Source organism: Bombus impatiens, unplaced genomic scaffold (assembly GCF_000188095.3).
Source record: "Bombus impatiens unplaced genomic scaffold, BIMP_2.2 scf_0144, whole genome shotgun sequence".
NCBI lineage: Eukaryota > Metazoa > Arthropoda > Insecta > Hymenoptera > Apidae > Bombus > Bombus impatiens.
In genome coordinates, this window is record NT_176563.1 from 496,197 (window position 1) to 519,612 (window position 23,416).

General features: G+C 38.2%; 2 protein-coding genes across 3 annotated transcripts in view; one reads left to right on the plus strand and one right to left on the minus strand.

The window, feature by feature from the left end:
* Positions 1 to 873: 873 nt before the first annotated feature.
* Positions 874 to 2,773, minus strand: LOC112212292. 2 transcript variants are annotated; one of them, XM_033319286.1, is made up of 3 exons: positions 2,221 to 2,773; positions 1,465 to 1,562; positions 874 to 1,089 (listed from the first exon to the last, which is right to left on the minus strand). In XM_033319286.1, the coding sequence occupies exons 1-3, from the start codon at positions 2,263 to 2,265 to the stop codon at positions 888 to 890; spliced, it is 345 nt and encodes a 114-aa protein (XP_033175177.1). In that variant the 5' UTR covers positions 2,266 to 2,773; the 3' UTR covers positions 874 to 887. The 2 variants fall into 2 exon arrangements, 1 of the variants encoding a protein (XP_033175177.1); XR_002946111.2 differs by having other exon boundaries at positions 962 to 1,096.
* A 163-nt stretch (positions 2,774 to 2,936) lies between these two features.
* The window catches only part of LOC100742893 (zinc finger MIZ domain-containing protein 1), a 25,656-nt gene continuing 5,176 nt past the window's right edge, over positions 2,937 to 23,416 (plus strand). The window contains exons 1-2 of the mRNA XM_003487212.4: positions 2,937 to 4,371; positions 23,194 to 23,414. Of these exons, the coding sequence (XP_003487260.1) occupies positions 23,387 to 23,414 (28 nt within the window). The 5' untranslated portion in view covers positions 2,937 to 4,371; positions 23,194 to 23,386. The remainder of the gene's footprint in view (positions 4,372 to 23,193; positions 23,415 to 23,416) is intronic.

The following is a 23,416-nucleotide window of genomic DNA, read 5'->3' on the forward strand; positions in this document are numbered from 1 at the left end:
CGATATAGAAAAGATGATGGAACTTCGATTTTGTTGTTTCGAAGTGGTGGATAGCAGAATAAATAAAGAAGGCAATGGCAATGTTTTAAGTATCATGAAAGAAATTTGGAAATATCTGTGTTTTAATGTAAGTAAAAAATGAATCATTTTACGTCGCGTTTCCAGAGATCGTTCAAATGGCTAAGGGAATTTCAAGAATTCTTGAACCGAAGAAGGCGGAAGTGGTTTCCAAACCTCTAATTTCTATCGTCGAACGTATTTCGTAAGTTACCATGGTCTGCCTCTCTCGGGTTTCATTGACGAGCGCTCGTGCATTATTTTAATTAAACGGCTCGCGTAAACGCTATTGTTTAATACGTTGTGGTGACGCCACTGGATAACTCGATGCGGTCGTGAGAGCCCGCGCGTGCGTTTCCAAGTGCAACAAAGAGACCATCGAGGGAAGAAGAAAGAAAAAGCGATTAACAGAAGGGAGAAGAGAAGGACGATCCTACGAGCAGTTAAGAGAGAGAAGGTTACGACTCACAGGCACGGATTTAGGCGTGGGATGGTGAGGTAGTATAAGGATGAGGGCCCTTTCGCTCTCGATGCACGCCAAAGTACTGTAGTTCCCTGTTTGCCACCACGCTGCACAACGTACTAGCAATTTTTACGCACGATTATAATATATTACCTTTACGTGTCATTTCGAATCCTGTTTAACAATTTAAACACCGACACGTTACATTTAAAATTTGCTTCTTAATTAAAAATTTTGTTCGTTCGTCATATGCATTTTAGATGTTAATAACATGCAAAATATTTTGTAATGCATTTGTAGGTATTTCGGTAATTCTTCCTTTCTACGTCAATTTCATAAAGTTTCTAGAAAAAGCGACATCTTGAAATTAAAAACGCAAGAAAAGGTCTTCGTAGTCAAAGTCAAAGTTCCGATATAATACGTTCGTTGCCTTGAAATACTTAAACTTTCCCCTATGTGGTGAACTCAGACTAACACCCTCCTCGACGTTTATTCTTGAGCCGGCTGGGGTAAGCTTCGTGATGCATAATGGAGCTACCCGATTGATATCCAAGCAACCGTCCAAACTTCTACGAGCTCAAATACAATGTCGGTTTAAACTATGGACACGATGGTTCGGTCGCAGAGCCACACCATAAAACAAAGAAGAAGCTATTTAAAGCTATATTCAAAATCAGTTTCTGCCATAACAGTTGTAAATATTTATACCAATAATTTAATTAATATTGTCAAAAGAGTATGCATAATCTTAACAAAAATCATTGAATAAGATAATTGGAAGAATTATCCAGAAAATAAATATCAAATAATGTTTATCTTTATATAAATTATTATTACTATTCATAGGTTGTGAAGGTTAAAACGAGTGACAACGCTAATAGAATTATAAGTGAGTACAGTTATATTCGATTCGTTGTGTTTTATTCTATTTCATCTATACATACATATATACATCGATATAGTTGTAGCCTGCGACAAGGCAACGCTGCGACCGATCTTTCGAGGCTGCCGCTGGAAAGACGTTCGAGATGACCGTGATTGTCTGAAACATACACACACGTATCAATCTAAACATCCGTGACACGTAACGAGGACTCGAAGAGCAACCTCGTATTCATCGGCACACAAATACAGATATAACGCGTGAACCGACCCATCATTCTGTATACGTACACGTATATATTTACATGCCGGTGTATTGGACGCGCACAGGCGCTCGTACAACTTAACGTGAAATCCCGTTTCAACATTCCCGATCTACGTTTGAATTTGTCGAAGAATACGTCCAAACGTATTAACGGAATGCACGTGCTTTCGAAAATGTGAAAACTATAAACCCGTCAAAGAATTATTTCAAGGAAAAATAACAGGTTCCATAATATACAAATTAACCTCGAAATTTTTCAAGAATTGTCATACAAAAAATATACTACGCTAGCAGTTGATACGATGCATAAAATAATGATAAAATTGATCGATGTTATCAATGAAGGTATTTTCTACGGCTTGGATTTTTATTAGAACAGGTTTAAGACAATTTACAAGATTCTCCGCAAATTGTCTAAGTAATTTCAATTTGCCCGACTAATCGATCCTGTTTGTAACAAGATCGCGTTAAACATCCCATTCGAGGCGATCGGTTATACAGCGTAGAGTAGTATGTACACACGATATACCACTATCGACAGAGGCACGCATACCCGTTGGTACATAAGTTCCGGACGGCGTACGTAGAAATGCCACATGCACCTCGGTTTCGAAGGGGTCTGCGTGCGTCCCGGTAGCGACAACAACAGCACGGGAGCAACCGAGAACGGAAGACAGAGGACGGTAGTGTAGAAAGAGAGAGCGTGCGCTCTATAGAAAGAAAGAAAGAGAAAGAGACTGGAGGAACGGAGAAAGAGAAACGGACAGACGTACTTCGTTTCTCGGATCGAGCAGTATGTACGAGGACGAGAGAAGAGGACGGTGGTGATGTTACAGGGGGACCTTTCCCTCTACCGCGTGGCTCCACCCACACGCCGCCACCGCCGCCGTCGAGGCGCACAATCTGGCAACAGTGGCTCGCTATAACCGATATTGTGGCCGTGGATTGAATGGAGGGGAACTAGCTCAGGTCAAACCTCCCCACCGGCACGACAACCCTCGGTTGGTGGAGCGACCCCTCGCCACTGTTCACTCTCCGTCGTTTCTCACCCCACCCAACCCCTATGCGTCCTTCTTTATCCCTATCCATCTGCCTCTTTCCTTCCTTCTCTTCCCCCACTCGATTGAACCGCATCATCTCCCCTTTCCTCTTGCTTCTCTACGCTTGTCGTTCGTAGTCTGCCGTATCCCCACTTTCTATCCATTCGACTGTCTGCGTCTTTATGGAGTGGCACACGCGTGTGCTGCAGTATTCGTGCGTCTGTGCGTTGGGTGCGAGTGTCGCGCTGCTGCTAGATGGCGTTCGTGTGCGCCTGCGCCTGTGTACGTGCGCGCGTGTAACTACTCCCACCACGTCATCCACGCTCTACCACTACCGTTAGTATCCTCATCGTAGTCATTCTAACACCAACAACCACCAACAGCACCACCACTCTCACATTATCCTGTGTCTGCTGCTTTTGCTACTCTCTACCATCAACATCAGTTACCAACGCACACAAAGATACGTTCGCGTTTGTGTGATACAAGATCGTACGCGAATCGACGGACAGGGACACACACCGTGGATATACAGAGAGTGTATACACACAGCACGGATCCAATAGAGAGCGCGCATGAAGAGGAGCAGGGACAGACTGTACCGTTAGAGCGAAAAGGACGGACCAAAGAGAGCAAGCAAGACAGATATTGGCCCCAACAGCCTCTCACTAGACAGTATTACTTTCAACCGTTTAGCGGGGCCAATGCTACCCGGCGCGGAGTAGTCAGTCAGCCGAGCAGTCAGAGTCAGCCGTCCGCGAATACCGAGAGGACGCTCTCTCTTCGTTCACGAGTGTCGTCGTCGACGATCATCCACGCGACGATTTCTCAAATGTTTTATCATCATCATCATTGTCCTCGAAGCTTCTGCAGTTGCTGCTTCTGTCACCGCCGTCGTGATCAATGTCCTCGTCAATTCTATTAACAGTTCGTCGTCGTGTTATACCATCGTCAGTGCATCTGTGACAGACTGTGAGCCGCACGCGTGTAATACGCACAACCGGTGGATATATATCTAAAGTTTACGAAAGTGTGTGAGAGAAAAAAAAGGAGAAGACGTGAACGAAAGAAATAAAAGAAACTTTATAACGACGAAAAAAGAAAAGAAGAATAAGAAAGAAGAATGAAAGTACATAGTTTTTGTATGCCGCAGATAGTTTGATATTCGTTTTCGACAATTACGATACGATTACATTATTAAACATAAACGTGATTGAAAACGACTCAAAGAGACAAAGTTGTGTGATAAAGTTGTTGCCGCTGGAGTCGCAAGGACACAACACCGGTGTCGGCCACGAGCAGTGGAGTTTTACCCTCTCTCACGACACATCCGAGTCGCACGCGCGTGCAACACTCTCTGGTGGGTTCCGCACGTCCAGCCTGAGTCGCGCGGACCGCGTTCTCGCTTGTTTTGTCGTTGTTATGACGAGGTGATGAATAGACGAAAGCGTTGCAGTGCCGAGCAGCGTGGTGACCGTGCTCGTCGTCGTGACGGACGATGACGATAAACGTAGACAGTTTTCGTGGACGCAGAGAAGTGTGCTCATTGGTGTGATCTAGTGTTTTATTCCTTGTAATATTCCATTTGCCACAAGAAAGAATTGGATTATACCGTGAACAAGGTGTATCGACCGAGGATAATGCGCCTCTGTGTCATCCTTTAGGTAAGTGGAAGTGCATTATTTCAGTAATACACGGGTACACGGCATTCTCGCAAGTGGTCGTTGGATTCTCAGGATAACTTCAAAATTGCAGTGACACGATCCTTTTGAAATTATGAATGAAATATTTCAATATAATTATTCTGTGAAAAATTAAATTTTATCCCTCGTTCAACGAAGATTGTGCAACCGTTCGTGTAACGACCATACAATGTTGATCGTGTTAATGAAAAGTCCCTCAAGTTGTTTATTATTCTTCGTTTAATGTTTTCTTCATTAATGAAGGTTGATGTTCATTGTATAAGACAGTTCATAAAACTGAATCTTAAATAAAAAATCGACAATGGTTCGCGATCTTTTAACTCGCCACTTGCTCGTTATTACATTGCAGTAGTAGATATTCTAACTGGCAAGGCGCTTTCACAACGGGTGATTGTTCTAAAGATGTGTCATTCTGTCTTACTCGTTTCTCGAGTCGATCCCGGTTAACCGCGGGGGAAAGAGTAAGAAAATGTCGAGAGAGGGAGCGAGAGATAGAAAGGTCTGGCATAGACGGGAGACACGAAAAGAGGCAGAAAGTCACGTCCACTATAATCTTTGATTGCCTAGAGGGTTGTAACGTATTATACTCGACGTATTAACACCTTTATGTGTAGCAAAACTATACACGCCGTGAAATGATCTGCTACCGAATCGGCTTATAAACCGTTAGTGAACACACTTGAATATTTTACAACGAATGTGATTACATATTCTTATGAGAATAGAATCCGTTATACGTTACGTTTTCTAGAAGGAAATAAAAGATGTTTCAGAATGTTTCAAGAAAATAACTCTAACTGAATTTCTTTCGTTTAGTATGTGTACATATACCTATTATTGAATTATGTATTCTCAATTGGTTCGTGCGTTTTTATCGATAGGTAACGAGTTATTGAGAGAATCTACGACCACGGCAGCAGCAGCAGCAGTGTGTATAATCCAGAATACGATCTTAATAATTCATTACCGAGAAAAGTTCAAATCTGTTTCACCGTTACGTTTCTGATATTGATGTACATCCGCGAATATTCTCGTTTCTGCTCAAATCGTGAAATGTATTATCATGAACGAGACAATGTCAACGAAAAATAAAAATATATATTATCAGTTGATCGCGTGATTCGCGAAAAAATGAACGATTTAAAGTCGAGTAAACGGACATGGCTCGGTTTCGATTGTACACTATCTCGCTTGCGATGACGATAATCGGTGGTATGACATTGTCACTGACGTTGTTATCAATCAACGTAAAGGAAAACGAAGTAAAATATAAAAATATCAATAAAAACGGAGAGATAGAGAATTGTATAGAAAGAGAGATGGTTAAAATTTGATCGAATTTTTATAATTAAATTAGATTTCTATAATTGAATGGAACGATATGCCTCATTTCGTACTTCGTATAGTACCGTGTGTAATAGATGCGGTCTTTGGCGTGCGCCGAGATAATCTTGGCAATATTAAACGCGCAATAGGCTCCGCTATGCCCGGGCTATCTAATCATTTATCGTCAACAGTCATACGCCAAGTCACTGTACTATCAACGATAGTTTGCCGAAACTGTACTTTCATGTATATCGCGCAGAGAACGCCGCTCGCCAGCAAATATAATCGACAAAGGCATACAACAGTTCTCCGCCCGATAACCAGTCACTTCAACGGATCTAAAAACTATGTCAGGATCCCTTGACATTTATGTGCTTCGTGGCTGCAGCCTTGTGGCGCCCCGCTTTACTGCCAGCTTTATTAGTTCATTTTTCGACGTTTTTTTCAAATAACTTCAATTTTTCTTTTTTCTTCTATCTGCTAGTTCTAAATTAACATTTTATGCTAATGAGTCAGAGTGGCAATTTAGATCGACGTATTATTGGTCACATTACTATATGAAAGTATTATCGTCCCCTGACCGTTATGGCGACTGAAGCATACCATTGTGTCTAATACATATCGTACTCATATATAGTAATTAAAGAGATCGAACCAAATTAAATTTCATATTATTTAATAGTAGTTTCATATGACTACAATTATTTGTATTATTAAAAATTAAATGTAGGATTTTATAAAAAAGCACTTTATTGAAAAATAAGGATGCGAGTGTACCAATATTTCTTGTAGCCACAGTACTCTATCTTATTTACTAAAAATCTACCATCTTTTTTTCAACTTCACAAATTACTACGTGTATATACATCGTTGAACGCATTACATCGATACTTCGCATTGCTTCGCGTACACCTTTCATCCAGTGTCCAGCGCTACTTCTACGAACGTTGAGCTTTCACCTAACGCCATAGTGACAGAACCACTGTTACGAGCGCACACAACCAAGAGAGGGGGGTACTTATCGAATGTGCTCCGTGCACGAGTACGCGTACGTGCATCGAACACACGCGATCTTTGTCCATATGCAGAGGCGCGGTTGTTTGCTATTCTCTTTCTCTATCATTCTTTCTCTTACATTACAACGTCTCCTCAGCGTGAACACAAGAAGTCGGTTTCGTTAAAAGCCTTCTAATCTCGATACAGGCCCCGTTGCGGTGGCACAATATCAGAAATAGGTTTGTTAAAATAAGCGTACACTCGATGGCGCATACCGTGCTTCCCAGGGACGTATTACCGCGGGGGGAATCACCCGGCGGATCACTGGTGGGGATGCAGTAGGGAGAGCCATGCTCTGTGCTGCACACACTTTGCCCTTATCCACAAATAAATGAGGTCGACTCGCCGATTCATACCTCGCGCGTGAGTCTACGGATTCTTCGACCGGAGAGTGCCATTTCCTTTTTTCCTCTCCTCTCGTATCTCATTATCTTTGTCTTTCTTTTCCATTATCATTGAATTTTTCTATGTAATAATCACGTTTGGATAACATAGAAAAATGTTTTAGACAAAGAGTTGCCGTAGTTCATAGATATATGTGCACGGCTGTTAAAATTTCACAGCAAATTTCTCATGACGAAGTCGTTGCTGTCGTATTGAACTTATGGTATATTACAGCCGTTTCGACAAAGGGGGTCGCTGCTATTTACCAAATTGGCAAATATCAGCGACTCAGGAATATATCGTCATCTTTGATTGCGCACTCTTCTTGTGGAGCGAGGGTACTTATTTGTCAAGGACGACTGACAGACGCCTCGGAACTGACGAGGAATTATGTCAGAGGAGCAGCACATTATAAATTCACCTTGACGCGTTGGCACGTAGAAAATTGTGGACATATCGTAATTTTCATTCCTTCGGTAGCCTGTTTCATGAGAACCGCCGCGTCGCTCTTTAATATTCCATTTTCTCAACGAGTATCCGTAAACCGTAAAAAAAAAAGAAAAAAAGAAAAGAAAAAGAGTAAAATTCGAATATCGTTGCTACATGACATAATTTATTTGGATATAAATTTCGAAATTGAAACGGTCAGGTTCTCTCGACTCGCCTCGCGAACAGTCGGAATTACTCGGAAAGTCGAAATTACCAACGGCAGGCAAGAAAAACTTTCGTCGAAAAAAGAAAAGGAACGTAAGCGATCATCCTATCCTTCGAAGACGGTCGCGTACGTACCGCTTGCGCAAACGATTGGTTTACACGCGACGGAATCCGTTCGGTTGGATTATGAAACGTTTGTTTTGCCGGCGCGAAGCGGCCGTTCGTGACGCTTGCTCTCGGTCCGACGACAATGGAGCAGCCTTCGAACATTATGTCCCCGCACGCGCGCTCAAGGTGAAGCGTAATTAAATTTTCATAATTGTTCGTTGCATAATGAGCTCTCGGGACGTGTGGTGGCTTTTGACGCGCATGACGCGCGAATCAAAAAGCCTCGATGCGGCAAACGAATTCAAATCGACCGCGCTATGCCACGTACCGATCACGGTCGACATAAAATCTTCCCGGAATCCGTTATCGCTGTCGCAGACCCGCTTTTATCCAAACGATTACGCGTTGCTATGAGAGTCGATATTACGTTTCAAACAACCGAAGAATAATATTTCGTTCGATGTTTCTTTTCTTTCGGGCGATCCATTTGAAGTTTGGGTTCGTTATTTTTAAAGAAGAATTATCTTATTTCTTAAGAACTGTTCGATTTTATAGTAGTATATACATTTGAGTGGCATATTATATACGATATATTATATGACACATAATCAGAGGTTTTTGTACATTTCATGGGGAGGGTTATTTAGAAAATAGTGACTAAAATGATAAAAATTGGCGACTAATTATAACAAATCAGCTCGATAATAGTATATGCTTCGTTTCTTTAGCTATCGGTTGTACTTACATTGCGTGCAGAAGCGCGATTGAGTGCGCATGCGCGCACAATACGTTGAAAGCGCCAGTCGCCTAATTTTGTTCCGTATACTTATGTCAAACGGCAAGCAAGAACGTCGATATTCTCAACTCTGTATAGACAAAGCTCTAACGCGCGCGCTTTGGTCACGTCAACGAAAGGAAATTATCGTTTGGCGATTATACCGTTGCTTAGTCGATATTGAACATTAAAGATGAATTCCAAGCAATTTATAGAAACGTTATACTTATACATAATCAATATTATGTATATGTATTGGAGAATTGATAGGAAGTGTAATTGCTTGATAGAAAGTTTTCTATGTTAATTCTTCTTATTATTAATTCTTATTAAGATATTTTGTATGATCTAAAAATTTATAGTATCGCTCATAGATATTTTAATTATATGCTATTAAGCTTCTTTTAATTAAGGTGATATAAATAGGAAAATTATTTTATAGGATGAAAATTAAAAGATATCGATAAATATTAATAAAAAAGCAACAAAATATAAGCAGTTCAATGGCACAAAAGAGATATGTTAATTATTTAGAATTAATGGCATGCAGCAGGTTAGCAAGATCGCATCCTATCTTATCCACGTAAGCAGTAAACTATCAGTTGTAATTCAAGTTGTACACGTTAATTCTTTGTTCCTGTGAGTTCAGATATAAAAGATCGCAATTGAAAGACACTCGCCGCGAGAAATATAATTCACAACCTGTTCCTTCATGGTCCGGTGATAACCATAAAAACATTATCGAATTTCCTCTGAAAAGATTAATTATCACCATCGTGACAATAACGCGTTTCGTGATTTATTACAATGTTTAAAAGCGTGTTAAGCGCGTTAAAGAGGGGGAAAGTAATTGTGTCAGCGCAGTGACGAAAAGTCCATATCGGACAGAAAGATCGGTTAATAAAATAACTGCAATTGCAAACGGGGTGCGTTGATTGGCCGGAAACGATTGCACGTGGCAAGGCCGCGACTCACCTTATCCAGGAAGACACACTGATATCAGTTGTCATAACTTCAGTTGTTTATTTTTTTCTAGTTATTACTTATCATAGGTGACTCGCGCGTCAATCGACGCGTGACTCGCAGTTTGAAATATGTATATGAATAATTAAATACGTATCACATAATAACAAAAATATATCATTACATTTAGAAAAATAGTATACAAATAAAATATGTGAGTGGTTAATTAATCTTAACTTAAAAATAAATACCTTTTTTACTTAATTATTTTTTATATATAATTTTAAAATGTGAAAAGAGGTTAGAAAATAAAAAATATTTATATATATCCTACTATCGCGTAAGATTTCAACAAATTTAAATACCAAAAAAGGAGATAGGATGATTAGATTAGAAATATTCATTGAGTTTCAGAATTCTTTGTTGAATTCTTTGTTAACTTGCTGATGGGGCTGGTATCTTTATTTAACGCGTCGTATTAATCATTTTCCTTGTACGCCGCGGTGTATGTTTCGAAGGTTTTATCTGGAAGAAAAGTTTAAGAAAGTAGAAGACTTTGTAATCCCGAATAATTAATGCAAAGAGCAGGTGGGAATGTAGTATCTTTCGTGATATATATTTAAGCGTCCGTTTCCGCGCACGTGCGAACACACGCGTGATTATTTGAAATTAACGAGCGTCTCACTGTAAATGGAGTACGTGTCGTGCACGTAAGATCGTATCAAATGATGCCATCGTTGCTTTAAATACATTAGTCTTAACTTTGATGTCTTTGTTTGGCAATAAAGAGCTTTTAAAAAAAGAAGTAATACTCGGACAACATTCAACTGCAGAAGAATTTCACTGCTAACTTAATTCACTCGGAATAGGGATCTTGTTTCTTGCTAATGTATTAATAGAAATGTATCTTGATTTAGAGCTCCTACAAAGGGAATTAAGTATCACGACTCGTATGGCTTTACGAGGCATGACTGAGATGTTCCTTGAGCGTGTTCCCGTGAAAAATATTTCCTAGACGATCTTCGTCATCAATGCATTCCAGTTTAACCCTGACATACATCAAGATACTAGGCACCGGTATAAACTATATTAAAGTTTTCCACGAGAATTGCGTTCATTCGTTTTGCCTCAGTCGACGTTAAGCGACCGATGTTATTTTGGTGCTTCGAGTTAACTTATAGGCACGTGTTATATTCTCTCCACTTCCTTATTTCCAAGCCCCTATATATACATGCATATACATATATCTATATGCGTGTCAAACTATAAACGGGCTCTAAAGAAAGTATGTCTTTCAACTTCGTACATACATTACAGTTCGAAACAATTGTCTCGATTTCTCCGGTAATAAGGTGATTTCCAACGTGCCTTTCTAATTTCTAGTAAATTTCTTCCTCGTTCGAGCCCTTGCAGTCGTTCGTTTGTTCGTTCGTTCGTTTCAACAGCACAGATGAATCGCTTTCTTGCCCTTCGATTATTCTCCAGTGTCTATTATAAAAAATATTTCTATAATTTATATAATAAATTTACGTAACGTTTGTGCAACAAACTATGATCTAATTTGTGGTTTTCAGTTTTCTTACTTTCAATTCTTCGACCTACCTTCGACTATATTAAAGATTTCTACTAGAAATCTACTTTTGAACAAAACTTTATTACCCGTGATCTAATTGAGACATGTGAAACTTACAGTTCTTTGCATCTAAAAAAGAAAAGGAAAAGAACATAATCGTTACACTACAATTCGAGATACGTTAACGCCATTCGATGATCGAACCAATTAATGCAATCTTAAGTCTGTTTTCACACGAAACTACTATCCTTTCGTTGCTCTTAAAAGTATGGTACGAAAGCCCCGTTGTTCTCGTACGTGGGAGAGAGAGCTAACAGCGAATTGTTGTCGTCCGGCGTTCCCTTTATCTCATCGTACAGGATACATTGCTGTAACACGCTGCACCGGATCGAGTGATATTTATGTAACGGTCAAAGGGGTTAAGTGTTCTGGGAAAGTTTCCAAAGCAACGATTGGCCGGCGGCTTCCGTGATTTCGTCATCCGCCAATCAACGCCCCGAAACAACTTTCTCCGAATCCTGACAGTTCATGGGCCTTCCTGCGCGTGGCCACGCGCGCCTGTGCTCGCGCCTCTATTTGCAGAAATGCATCCTCCAGAAGAGGATTTATCGCACGTCAAAAAGCGGCCTGACGTAAGGCGTGTAACAATTCGCCGATACAAAGGCCGATTTCAACATAGAAAGCATCACGCGAAGGAATCGCGCGCGCGTAATACCGTAAATGGAGAGTCGCGCTCGGTATGTAAAGGTTGGCAGCACTTTTAGGGAGTTCCATTTGAAATATCGTACGCGGGACGATCCACTTTTCTTTTCATCAAATTCTTAACTTTCGCGTCACGTTTGCATCGAGACAGATAGTAGATAGAAAGATTAATAGAAAATATAATTTTAGAAATTTAAATTACTGTAAATTTTAATTAATAGATAATTAGATTGATTTGCGAGAAAATACATAAATTGATTTGGCGGAGCAGCGGTTCAATACATATAAGTTCCGGTTAACAACGAATGGGATGAACGGAACAGTCTGACCTTCGGCCACGAAGGGTTAATACAATCAATCTGAAAACCATTTTAATTGAGTAATTTGATGTACAGTCGAAGGGGAGACGATTTTTGACGGATTCAATTAGTCGAGATGCGCTCCAGAGTGTCGCCGCTTTTTATCTCAGGGGCTTAAGTCGCACTTTATGTTGATACGAGTATATACATATATTTTATTTACACAATTCAAAAGAATGTTTCGTTTCAGTTGGAATCGATGTACATATACTCAGGAGAACAAAAGATGAATATTTGAAGCTGCGGATATTACGCCACCACTGAATCACTGATAAATTACTTCCGTCATATTTCGAGATATTCGGAAGCACGCGTGATGTAACTTATAGAGATGTAGTTGCCCTCGTAAGTTTAAAATTTAATGAATAGCTTTTATTAAAGCGGAGATAATACGTTTTCAACGAAAACTTATCTATCCTTTCTCAGATTTTTATTTTTAAAAAAATTTCGCTCATTATAACGAATAGGAATATCTTTAGTAATAAACTTTTTTATCTCGTTATATTTTGAAAAATCGATATCTGAAACGAGTAAAAATTTAATAAATTCGATTCAGTATATGTATATTAATAATGTAAAGTATTCCTTCCGCGTTTCAGTTGACACAAAAATAAAGCATGGAAACGCGTTTTCTCGACGCTACGGACACGTTCAAAAATTGTTAACGTGTCAAAGCTTTCGTAATCATTCAACGAATTGCAATATCCAGGAATCTTCCCCACCCTTCCAATAACAGTCTGATAAAGAATTCGTTGGTTTCTTTTACAAGTACTGTCACGTTTTAATCGATACGGTCACCTATCTTAAAATATACTCAACATATGTTCAAAATCTTACTAATTTTTTATTCTAAAAAATATTAACTTTCATACTAAGAACCTACGATAGAAAAAATAAAAAAAAGTACATTCTCTTTAAAAATGTAAAAGTAAAAACAGTATAAGGAAGGAAAAATATTTAAAAAAAGGATTAGGACTCAAAAATGTTGCGCTAACGTTCTGCGGTGAAGTTTAAACGTAACATGGTATCCCTCATGGAACTGTAACGTGACACCAATAGCTGAGGTTTGTTACAAAACTCTTTTGCGACGCTTCCCATTTATGCACCGTCACGTATATTATAGATCGTAATTATTAAATCGTCGTAGTATTGTTCCAGAATTGAACTGTGATCCTTACATAATGACAATACGAGGCATATCATCCAGTTGCATAATCTGTTTTGTTCTTACGTTATACCCGCCGTGAATATTTTAACTAGGAACTGTTTTACTACGGGCGTTTTGCAGAAATACGAAGACCTTGAAAATTTCGCAAACATCTGACATTAACAAAAAAGCAAAGGATCCTCATAAAACATTATTTTTCTAAGAAAAAGAAATTTAAATAAAATTGTATGTCTTACAATGTGTTTTTTAATGCTTTAATGCTTTAAACAGCGTATTGTAGTGGAACGCCTATTTAATTTTCTTACATAAATATCTATACTACTTATTATCTATAGAAATATATATTGGGAATTATTTTTCAAGAGATTGAAGGATAATTTGTAAGTAAAATTCTCAACAAATGAAAATGAAAGACAAATATGCGTATTTAGTCAACGAGTATAGTACATATATTTAACCAGCCTGATTTTTTACTTGGGCGAGAGCTAATGGTGCATTCGTGGAATGCACGCTCAATAATTTCGCAGAGTAAAAGCAAGATTTCTCTTCTGCTTGCGTTTGCTCTTATTATCGGCCGCCATTGTAAACGCGTTGGCGAACAGTTCTTTGTGTCTTTGTGTGTGCACGACTTTCCCGTGTTCGCATCAAACGGAAATCCTCTGCGGTTGAATCTTACAGTTTTCGGCTTCTTTGTAACTGACGGCAGATGTTATTTCCGTTTATTTTCCGTTTATACACGCATATACAGGTTCCTTGCATTGCGCACATGTTTCAAATGATTTCGAACGTGTCGGAAGCAATCAAGGAAAAATGGCGGAAGAGAAAAAGAATCCTTGACCCTCTTCGAATGAATTACGAGCCAGTTTGAGCTATATGGAGCGTTATTATCAACTTTTCGATCGGGATCGAGCGGTAAATATATTATGGCAACCCTGCTGTTTATCCCTTTACGACCAGAGTTATAGTCAATATTTTGTATCATAGCTGTCAAACGTATCTTATAATTCAATCGCATTTCCATAAAAAAAACATTGTTAATGCTGGATTTTACATTACGACTGATAATGCATGACGTAGGAAAGGTTAGAGAAAATTATAAAATGTTAAATATTTGATATAAAACAGGGAATAATTAATAATTATTACAAGAACCGTACATATAGTAACATTGATATTTTGTTAGAAAAGAAATTTAAATTTGTCTATGGTAGTTTCTTAAATAGTGTATGAATATTTAACTCCTATGTTTTTTGTATTTCGTTAACTAATATAGTTCACTTAGGTTTCAATTTGTATACTTAATTATGATAATGTAGGAAAATGAATGGTACAAAAATAGATTATGAGTGAAAAATGATAACCCTTGATATCACTAGAAACTTCGATCGTAAACGCGATGGGCATCGATCCGAAGATTTCACGCATACTAATAGATCGATTATGTCATTTCTTCGCTCGAACTAGTATTTCTGTTCACATCTATCGAAAGAAACGCGGCGATTAAAGATCAGAACGGCGACGAACCAGCAGGATACGTGATGGAAACGATAAATTAATCATAGGGTGGCGAGGTGCACAACGGCTGTCCTCAAATGAATAGCACGCGCAGTAAACTGTGCGCACGTGCTCGCCTCAAGTTGCAAATCGACGTTGCTGCGAAAACTTTGCCGATGGAGAGAAACCTCGTCAAGCTCTCTCTAAGACGTTTAAAACGTTTTCTGTCGTTCGACCTTTTCTCGAGGCACTGTGAAAAATCTATTCCATCGAAATGCCACGAGCATTTGTTGCGAATGACAGAATCTTCTCATAGACAGCCTAGCAGATGAGAAATCCTCTCTCGGCCGGTCGATGAGCCCGGTGAACAACTACGTGCCGTAGGCACGTTTACTGCAAGCTGATATTGTTATTTCACAAATCATTCTAGCTATCGTTGCTGCTGCATATGCGATTCTCATTAAACTCTTGTAATTTGTCCGAAATTCTCAGAAATACACGAAAGACGTCGTAACCTTTTTCATATTTCATCTTCTTTTTTGTGCGTCTGAGGTTTCAGCATTGCATCGATAAGTCGTCACGCAATCCTAAGAATTTTTTTAAGTTTTCTTCCCCATTGCATAATTAATGATGTAATGTGTTCGTTTCCATCTTTTCTTGTTTTCTCTTTAGTTACTACAAACTAAAAAAAGAAAAAAAAAAGAAAATAAAAATCAATATGATAATGAGATCGAAATATCATGATAGCCAGTAAGAATAAAAAGAATACGCAAAAGTTTCGAAAAAAGAGACGCCGCGACGCGGAGGTGTTATTATTTCTCCCGTAGATACGATTCGAATTGCATAATTAGTATTTGCACGATAAATATACCGGAATGGAGGACAAAGACGTTTAGAGTGCAGGTATTTTACGAAGTATGCTAAGTGAAGGAGCTAAGTGAACGAAGTATGATTCGCTGTAGAAAACTGGTCTCTATATTCGTAATTCATTTTGTGTATTGAATAATTCTAAATATAAAGAAGCATACAACTTTCATTTTTTCTCTAATTACATTCAAACATATAATGCATCATTTGCATGTCACTAATGTTTCACTTTTTCCCACTATGAGCTTCTTGCACGTCGTGACTAATTTCAGTCGATATTGTTGTACGACAGAAGATAACAACATTTACGATAGTAACGCGAGTTTTCATTAGGTGACGGATACGTGTCAAATCTGATATGAAATTTAGTTTCCTTCTCGCAACCTCGATTTTTCTATAATTTACCATCTGCGATGCTTTCTATTCTACGCTGCATGATTCTTACTAAAATTATTCATAAATCAATTCAATTATTATAATTCCATTTTCTACAATTCTTATAACCTGTACTATGGTATAACCTTCAACAACAAAGACTCGTAAATATCAGAATGACTTTTACGAGCGTAATCAGAATAATTTCTGTCTCTATCCGGCGAACAAAAGACGCGAGGTTTTCCGCGAAAATGCTTTTGTCTCCGCGATTCACACCGAAAATAACGATACGCGATGCAACGGACGAGATCAAAGCCCTCTGTGCGTCCCTCCTTTCTGTCCTCCCTCATCTCGACCCACTGTCACCATACGAGACTTCTCTCCACATAGGAGAAAGAGGGAGAAAAAAAGAAGGAATTCCTCCCACGATTCTCCGAGCGAGTCGACCTCGGACACACGCTCTTGTTTACGTGTCGCAGGCTTGGCACGGCGGTCTGAACGCTCTCGAGACTCTCGAATCCTTGTTCCCATCCTCCTTCTCTCTACTTGTGTCCTGATTTTAGTGAAGTGTTGCGATCGGCATCCGGCGTATTCGTTTTTTGTCCTCCTTACTCCCGCGCACGCGCATTCGCTGGTCTCTTTGTCATTCGCCTTAAAGGTGCGTTTAGACTGGTTCAACGGGCGCGATACGTGATCTGATAGGCTAGTTCTATGCGCTCTTGTCGGGCGAAACTTTCTTTTTGTACGTGAAACTTTCATTCGATACATGCTGGTGATATCCATGACGATTAATCGCGATTGCTCGTTTAACATTTCATTCGATATAGGGATTTTGATGCTTTAAGAGTTTGGAAGAACGTCATTGGAATTGCATTCTAAAGGGAATTTTTAATGATCTATATTGTACAGCAGATCTTAGGTATTAAATATGAGAATGTAGAATAAAGAATTTGTATCGTTCATCGCAAAATTTTGTTGAAGTGGTTGATATCATGAAAATTAAATTTTTTATTTTCATTCAAATTACGTCATATTGAAGTTATGTATTCTAAAGTTATGTTATTCTAAAGTCACTTAGTGAAATTAAAAAAATAGTTTTTTTTTTTAATTAATGAGGAATTAATGTAGCAAAAATGCGATTTCTTGCTTTCAGCTTATGATGGCATAGATCAACAAGTTCGAAGAAGATGTAGTTTTTTTGACGTTGTCCTTTTAAGTCATGCATCTATCTAAGTTCTTTTTTCATTTTCTTATAAATTTCTTGGGGAACCATTAAGTTTTAAATTCGTCCATTTACCAGTTATTTTAGACACATCAACGTATAATTATAAATAAAGATCGTCGTAAACGATAACGATGATCGAAACTGGATTTATTAAGGCGAGATTCATATACGAGTTCACGGGTGTACCAAGTGAGGAGAACGTGGCTATTATATGTCGACGCGCGACGACCGTGAGAGGCCCATTTTATCTCGTACAAGGATTCCTCGCTCGATATTATTCGCCTCCACCTCGATACGCATCGCCAGTATTAGTCGCCTCCTCGGTTTCTGTAAATGGGGAAACAGCCTTTAGGCCAGTCCCCATGAATATGCGAACGATTTCGAAATAATGGTTAGTTATTTTACACTAGAACGATATAGTATAAAAAATTATTTAAAAAGATAAGATGATTTCTATAAAATATTAAATTGGTATCTTGAGTAAGAATTTATACATAATTAATATCATATTTAAAATTATAATATTATGGAAAGTTTTAAGAAGGATACTTTGGATTTGATATTGAAAAATATTGATTTGTCTTGGTCTAAATTGAAAGATAATTAAATTTTTGTAGAATGAAACGCTATTTCGTCCTTAGTTCCAAGGATAATAGTATTACTTTTTAATCCCCTTTACCCTTTTCGTATTATATAGATATTTTTTTAGAGACTGCTTCTGTATTTCTAAAAGCGGCATTGACCCACTTACAACATTTTTTTTTAAATTACATTGCATTAAGAACTCTGGTACACCTCTTATTGCTAAATTTTTATATTTCCAACGACCTTAGAAGAACACAGTTACCAGCAAAATACAGTAAAATACCATAAATTGTAGTACAAACATATTTAATAAAACAATTCGAAAAGACATTCTCTCTCTCTCCCTCTTTCTGTTCAAAAGATATGGATAAAGGTACCTAAATAAAATATTTTCCTGGCCAAAATTTTGAATTAATTAATAATAAACGTTATACGTTAATAATACGTTAATAATAAACGTGCATTAATAAACGGTGATTTAATACGCTTCGTATTCGATTTCCCGCTAGGCGTTGCACTCGCACCCGTCTGGACTTCTCGTTTTCGCCATGTTACATCCTCTTTTAAACACGCCATCTAACGAATCACGGACGCTCTGTCGGTTCTTTCTTCCTTTCTTTCTCTCACGCCAGCCGCGCAAGCTGTATATAGGGGCTTTTGTTGCATGCCGAGTGGGCTCTAGTTGACGAAATATTGACATCCGAGAATAGAAACCCGTTGCAGGCTTTACAGAGGGGCCCACCCCGCCCCGATTGCCGTTCAACTGGGAAGACAGAAGGGGCAAAGGAATATACGGTTAGGATAAGGGAGAACAGAGAGCGTCGAAGGGAAAAGGCATCCGTTCGATGGGTTTCCCTCTCTTTCGCCCTCTGTCTTTTTCTTGCGCACCCTTTTACCGTCTCTCCCTCTCATTCTTTCTCCCTCATTTTTTTCTCCGAGTTGCATTCAGCACAAATTTAAAGGGGGTGGGACTTGGATGACGTCAACCTTCAAAATGCTCCCTGTACGTGCTATATCTGGACGTAAGTACGTTACGGGTACATGTACATACAGGGTGTCTTGGAAATCTAATACAACACAATAACGCACGGTGAACAAAGAAAAAGATTCAAGGAGTAGTAGTACTCACGATCGTAATGCGTTAATGGTATTGCCTGTTTATCATTACGCACGAAGATGTGTTCCTTAAGGAATTCACTCTTGGCTGTTGTACTGATGTAGATTCTGCGACAGTGTTAATTATAATCGACTACATGCGCGTTATGTATTTACACTGGTATATTGAACTACGTTCAACAGAATTTTGCAACTTGTGGAAAGATTTGGACCGTTACTCCTAGAATAATATGGGAATGTTTAGCTTAGAAATGAAACATACGTTATAGTCATCACATTCTTAATTTACGTATGTTATTTGTTATTAATGCATTACGCGACAAAACAAGAAATCTGACAGTTTTGACAATTGTTTTCTACGATACGTGAAGACGTAAAAAAGTTAGAAAGGAAGTTCAGTTTTTAGTAATGTTTTTAGCAGAGTAGAACACTTATCATAAAAATATATTAGAACGATATTAATATTCTGACGACTCGATACAACTGTTTCATGTAATAACAATCTTTTTGTTTTGACAATGTCCTTCAATAAGTTCTTTCTTCTTTCTTTTTTTCTTTTTTTTATGAACAATGAACACCCCAATATACTAACACATATGTATAATGCATGTATACACATAAACGATACTATAGGTTCCTCTACTGGCGGCGTATTGAATTCGACCGAGAGGCTATTATTCGAAATTTGTTTTTGTTCGATGTGCCATAATCGTGTCTGGAGGACACCGTACACGGGGAGAACACTCTTTTTCGTTTTAGTTGGCGAGAGGAGGCGCCCCTCTTCCGTTGACTTTGAAAACCACTGGGGTTAAGTGAGCGCGAAAAAAATTATTTAGCAAATGATTAACGAGATATTTATAACGCCTTTTTTTATTCTAGTTCTTTTAACAGTGGAGGACGTTCCTTTCGTTTACCGATTATAATGTTTTTATTCGGTGCAACATTCGTAATAATACTCTGTCGTGTTAAACAATGGTGTAGCCTTCTTAAGTTTAAATGCCTTGAAATTTATATATCTGAAAATATAAAGATTTCGAACAGTAAAATATTTTTAGCATATCTATGAGTTTTAAATAATCTTCAACAGACTTTCAATAAACATTGTTATAGAAAGGTAAAATTATATTATTGTGTCACTTTAAAGATAAGAAAATGGCAGATATTATTTCTATAATTTTCAATTAGTAATTTATCATCGTTCTATATGCTAAAATGTAAAATCGTTATCTTATAACTCAGAGTAGAAGCAAATGTCTATAAATTGGTATCTTATCAAATCGACCGATTGCTCACTCTATAAGTGACTCTATCAAAGTTAAATTCAAGGTTAGCAATGTATAAACGTAATTTGCGCTACCAAAATACTGATTTTAACCAAGATATAAGAAATCTTCTATTATTTGTACAGAAGTAAAACTTCGTACTTGCGATATTGCATTCTTTTCATAGTAATAGTAATAACAATAAAATATTACACGTTTTAAACGTTTATTAATAATTATTACAAATCATACATAATCATACATAAAAGCTACTTTAATAATAGTTAGAAATTGATGTATACAATTTTCAGTATTATTATTTATTTATTTATTATGAATTGCGAGTATTCGAAGCGTACCTCAATGCGTATTCTTCATTTTTTATACTTTATTCTATATTGAATTGCGAATGCTCGAAGCGTACCTTATTTCATGAAAAAGAGCTGCGCAGATGGCGCCACCTAGATCGATGAACGCGCGAAAGTAATCTATCCGTTTAAATTCGTATTCGATCGAAAATGTTCGAACTCTTTAAGCGATAAAATTAAAGGGCACGGGTGTCTGTGCTTTTGCGCAGAAATTACCAGTCGTTTTATAGAATTTCCACGAGCATGCGCAAGAATCTGGACGTGCACGTGGTAATGCGATATCGCAAAAGATACGCTACGATACACATGGTGCACTCTTTCATGTGGCTCCACGAGTTTCGAACATCATGCAGAACAATGGTCATCATATACCCTTGTTCATGAGTTCTTTTACATCTCTAAGTAGTTTTCCCTCGTGTATCGTCGCAGTTTCAAGTTAAATTTCTTTACAATAGCACGATCTACTAAAGAGCCGTATTTCCTCGCCTGTATAGCGCAACTTGAACGCCACATAGGCGTTTTATTTAGAATCTCTACTATCCTTCTAATAAACATCGATTACTCGTAGACAATAGTACCGTAGTTCTTTAGAAATGAATACTTACTTCAGTTCTCATGGGGAAATAATACATTAAAAAGCAAAAATACAAAGAATAACGATTAAAAATATTCAGCATGAATACGAGTTCTATGATTGAACGCGAACAATTCATCAAATATATCTGCATTAGTAATATGATATGTTATCAAACAGTAGCAATGATAAATATGACCGTGATAAACAATATTTCATGGAAATGAATTGAACAGATTTGTTGATTCTGAGCGATATTTCCGTTTACAGAGAAAATTCGCGGTACCTACCACCGAGATTTTTTCCATCTGGGTGTCGCAAAAGTCGAAAATGATCGTGCAAAGCGCGTTGGTTCCCGGGGCACGATTGCACCGGCAAGCGGTGTTTGTAGCAGAACGGTATTATAAGCGCAGAGAGCAGCAGTGTGTGAATAGTGAGCACGTGCATTTCCCACAGAAAACCAATAGGGGCCTTGGCCAGCTGGGAATATGAACGGTGCGCACAGGGTTCGGTCTTTCGATCTTTTGGGGTATGCACGTCTCAAAACGAGGACAGAAACGAGAAGGAAGGCTACTCGAAAGAACGAACAATGTTCGGGGCTTGTATCGATAGAAGGGATACGACAAAGCGTCCAACTTCCTTTCCTATATCTTATATGTAATTCTGTAAGATGAGAAAAGGCATGGGAGCGCTGCTAGCAGGTAAATCGATTTTTAGGAGAGAAGTAGAAGACGTTAGAAAAATTCAAGAGGACTTCAGCTTCGTTCTTAACATTTTTTCTCTCTTCGTGAATTTGCTTTTCGTCTTTTGTTTTTTAAGTAGAAAATAATAACAGATTGAACATTTTAAAGATTGCTTAAAGCAATGTTATGGAACTAGTGTGCTTGGTTATTCGTTCTTTGTTTTTTTCCATTTCTTTTGTTTCCTTTTCCTCCTTTTTACAGTTGTGATAAGAGTTTTACGTGCTAGTTTAAGCAAGCCGAGATAGCTCTATCTGGAAGATTGTAATGCACCCAATAACGAATGCATTTTTTCATATTTCCATTTTGCGATTGTTGAAAACGCTTTAGAGGCTTTTGGAATTTTCTAAATCTTAAGATTAAACATTTTAAGATTAACGATTGCGATGATCATTGATCTATAAAATACAGTAAAAATTATCGATAACGGCGCGTGGCCCGAATAGTAACCACGCGATGCGCGATTTAAGTTGTCGACCTTCTTAAATAATTCAACGATCATGAATAACTCACATATATTATTGCTGCATCGCGGAAAATAGAGAACGTTACAATACAATCGATTGCTCGTACAGAATAGTTGGAACATGAATCTGACCTACAAAGAGATATCTGTATTGCACCCGTATCGACCATTTACTCTTCAACCAAATTTATTGAACTAGTATCACACATCTGTAGTTAATATCTCACCTTATGAATCCTTGGTCTTTTAAGGACAAATATGACAAATTTTAAGTAACCACTATATTTTTCAATACATTTATTTAATGCATGTATGTATTTTAACGAAGAAAACTACGATAATACTCGTTTAAATATTAATAGGGATTTTGTCTAATTTCAAATTAGCCTCATAAGATCAGTGCCTCGAGCTCAACGTAATCTAAAATTAATGGCAAGAACAATAAACAGATATAACAAGAGTAAACAAGAAATATCGTCTTTATCTTTTCCCTTTTCCTTGTCAACGGGTCGCTACCAGTTCCGCGAGAATTACGATTTATTTGATCTTCTATTTGGAATTCAAGCAATGCTGTACATATATGGAACTCATCGAATAATTTCTAATTTCCATTAGAAGTAACATTTTTTCTTATCTTTTGCAGTACCATCCCAGTTTTCGTCGAAACGCCTATATCACGCGACACAAGTTTGTCATTTTCGTTGGAACTAGCTTCAAGAAAACCATCAACAACGGCGGCGATCGGCGTTGGGGTGCAGCCCGTGTTATCATCCGGCTATCATAACACGGTGCCACCCCAGAACGGGGGTGGTGGTTCGACATTTAGTGCCGCGGCGATGGTGGCAGCTGCCACCGCTACGGCCACC

Bases quoted from the DNA above. Each gene is read 5' to 3' on its own strand.
- LOC112212292 (XM_033319286.1), bottom strand. From the start codon at position 2,265: ATGTGGCATTTCTACGTACGCCGTCCGGAACTTATGTACCAACGG. The intron at 1,563-2,220 runs GTATGCGTGCCT...TGTATGTTTCAG, and splicing joins CGGAACTTATGTACCAACGG to ACAATCACGGTCATCTCGAA. The intron at 1,090-1,464 runs GTATGTATAGAT...TTGAGCTCGTAG, and splicing joins AACTATATCGATGTATATAT to AAGTTTGGACGGTTGCTTGG.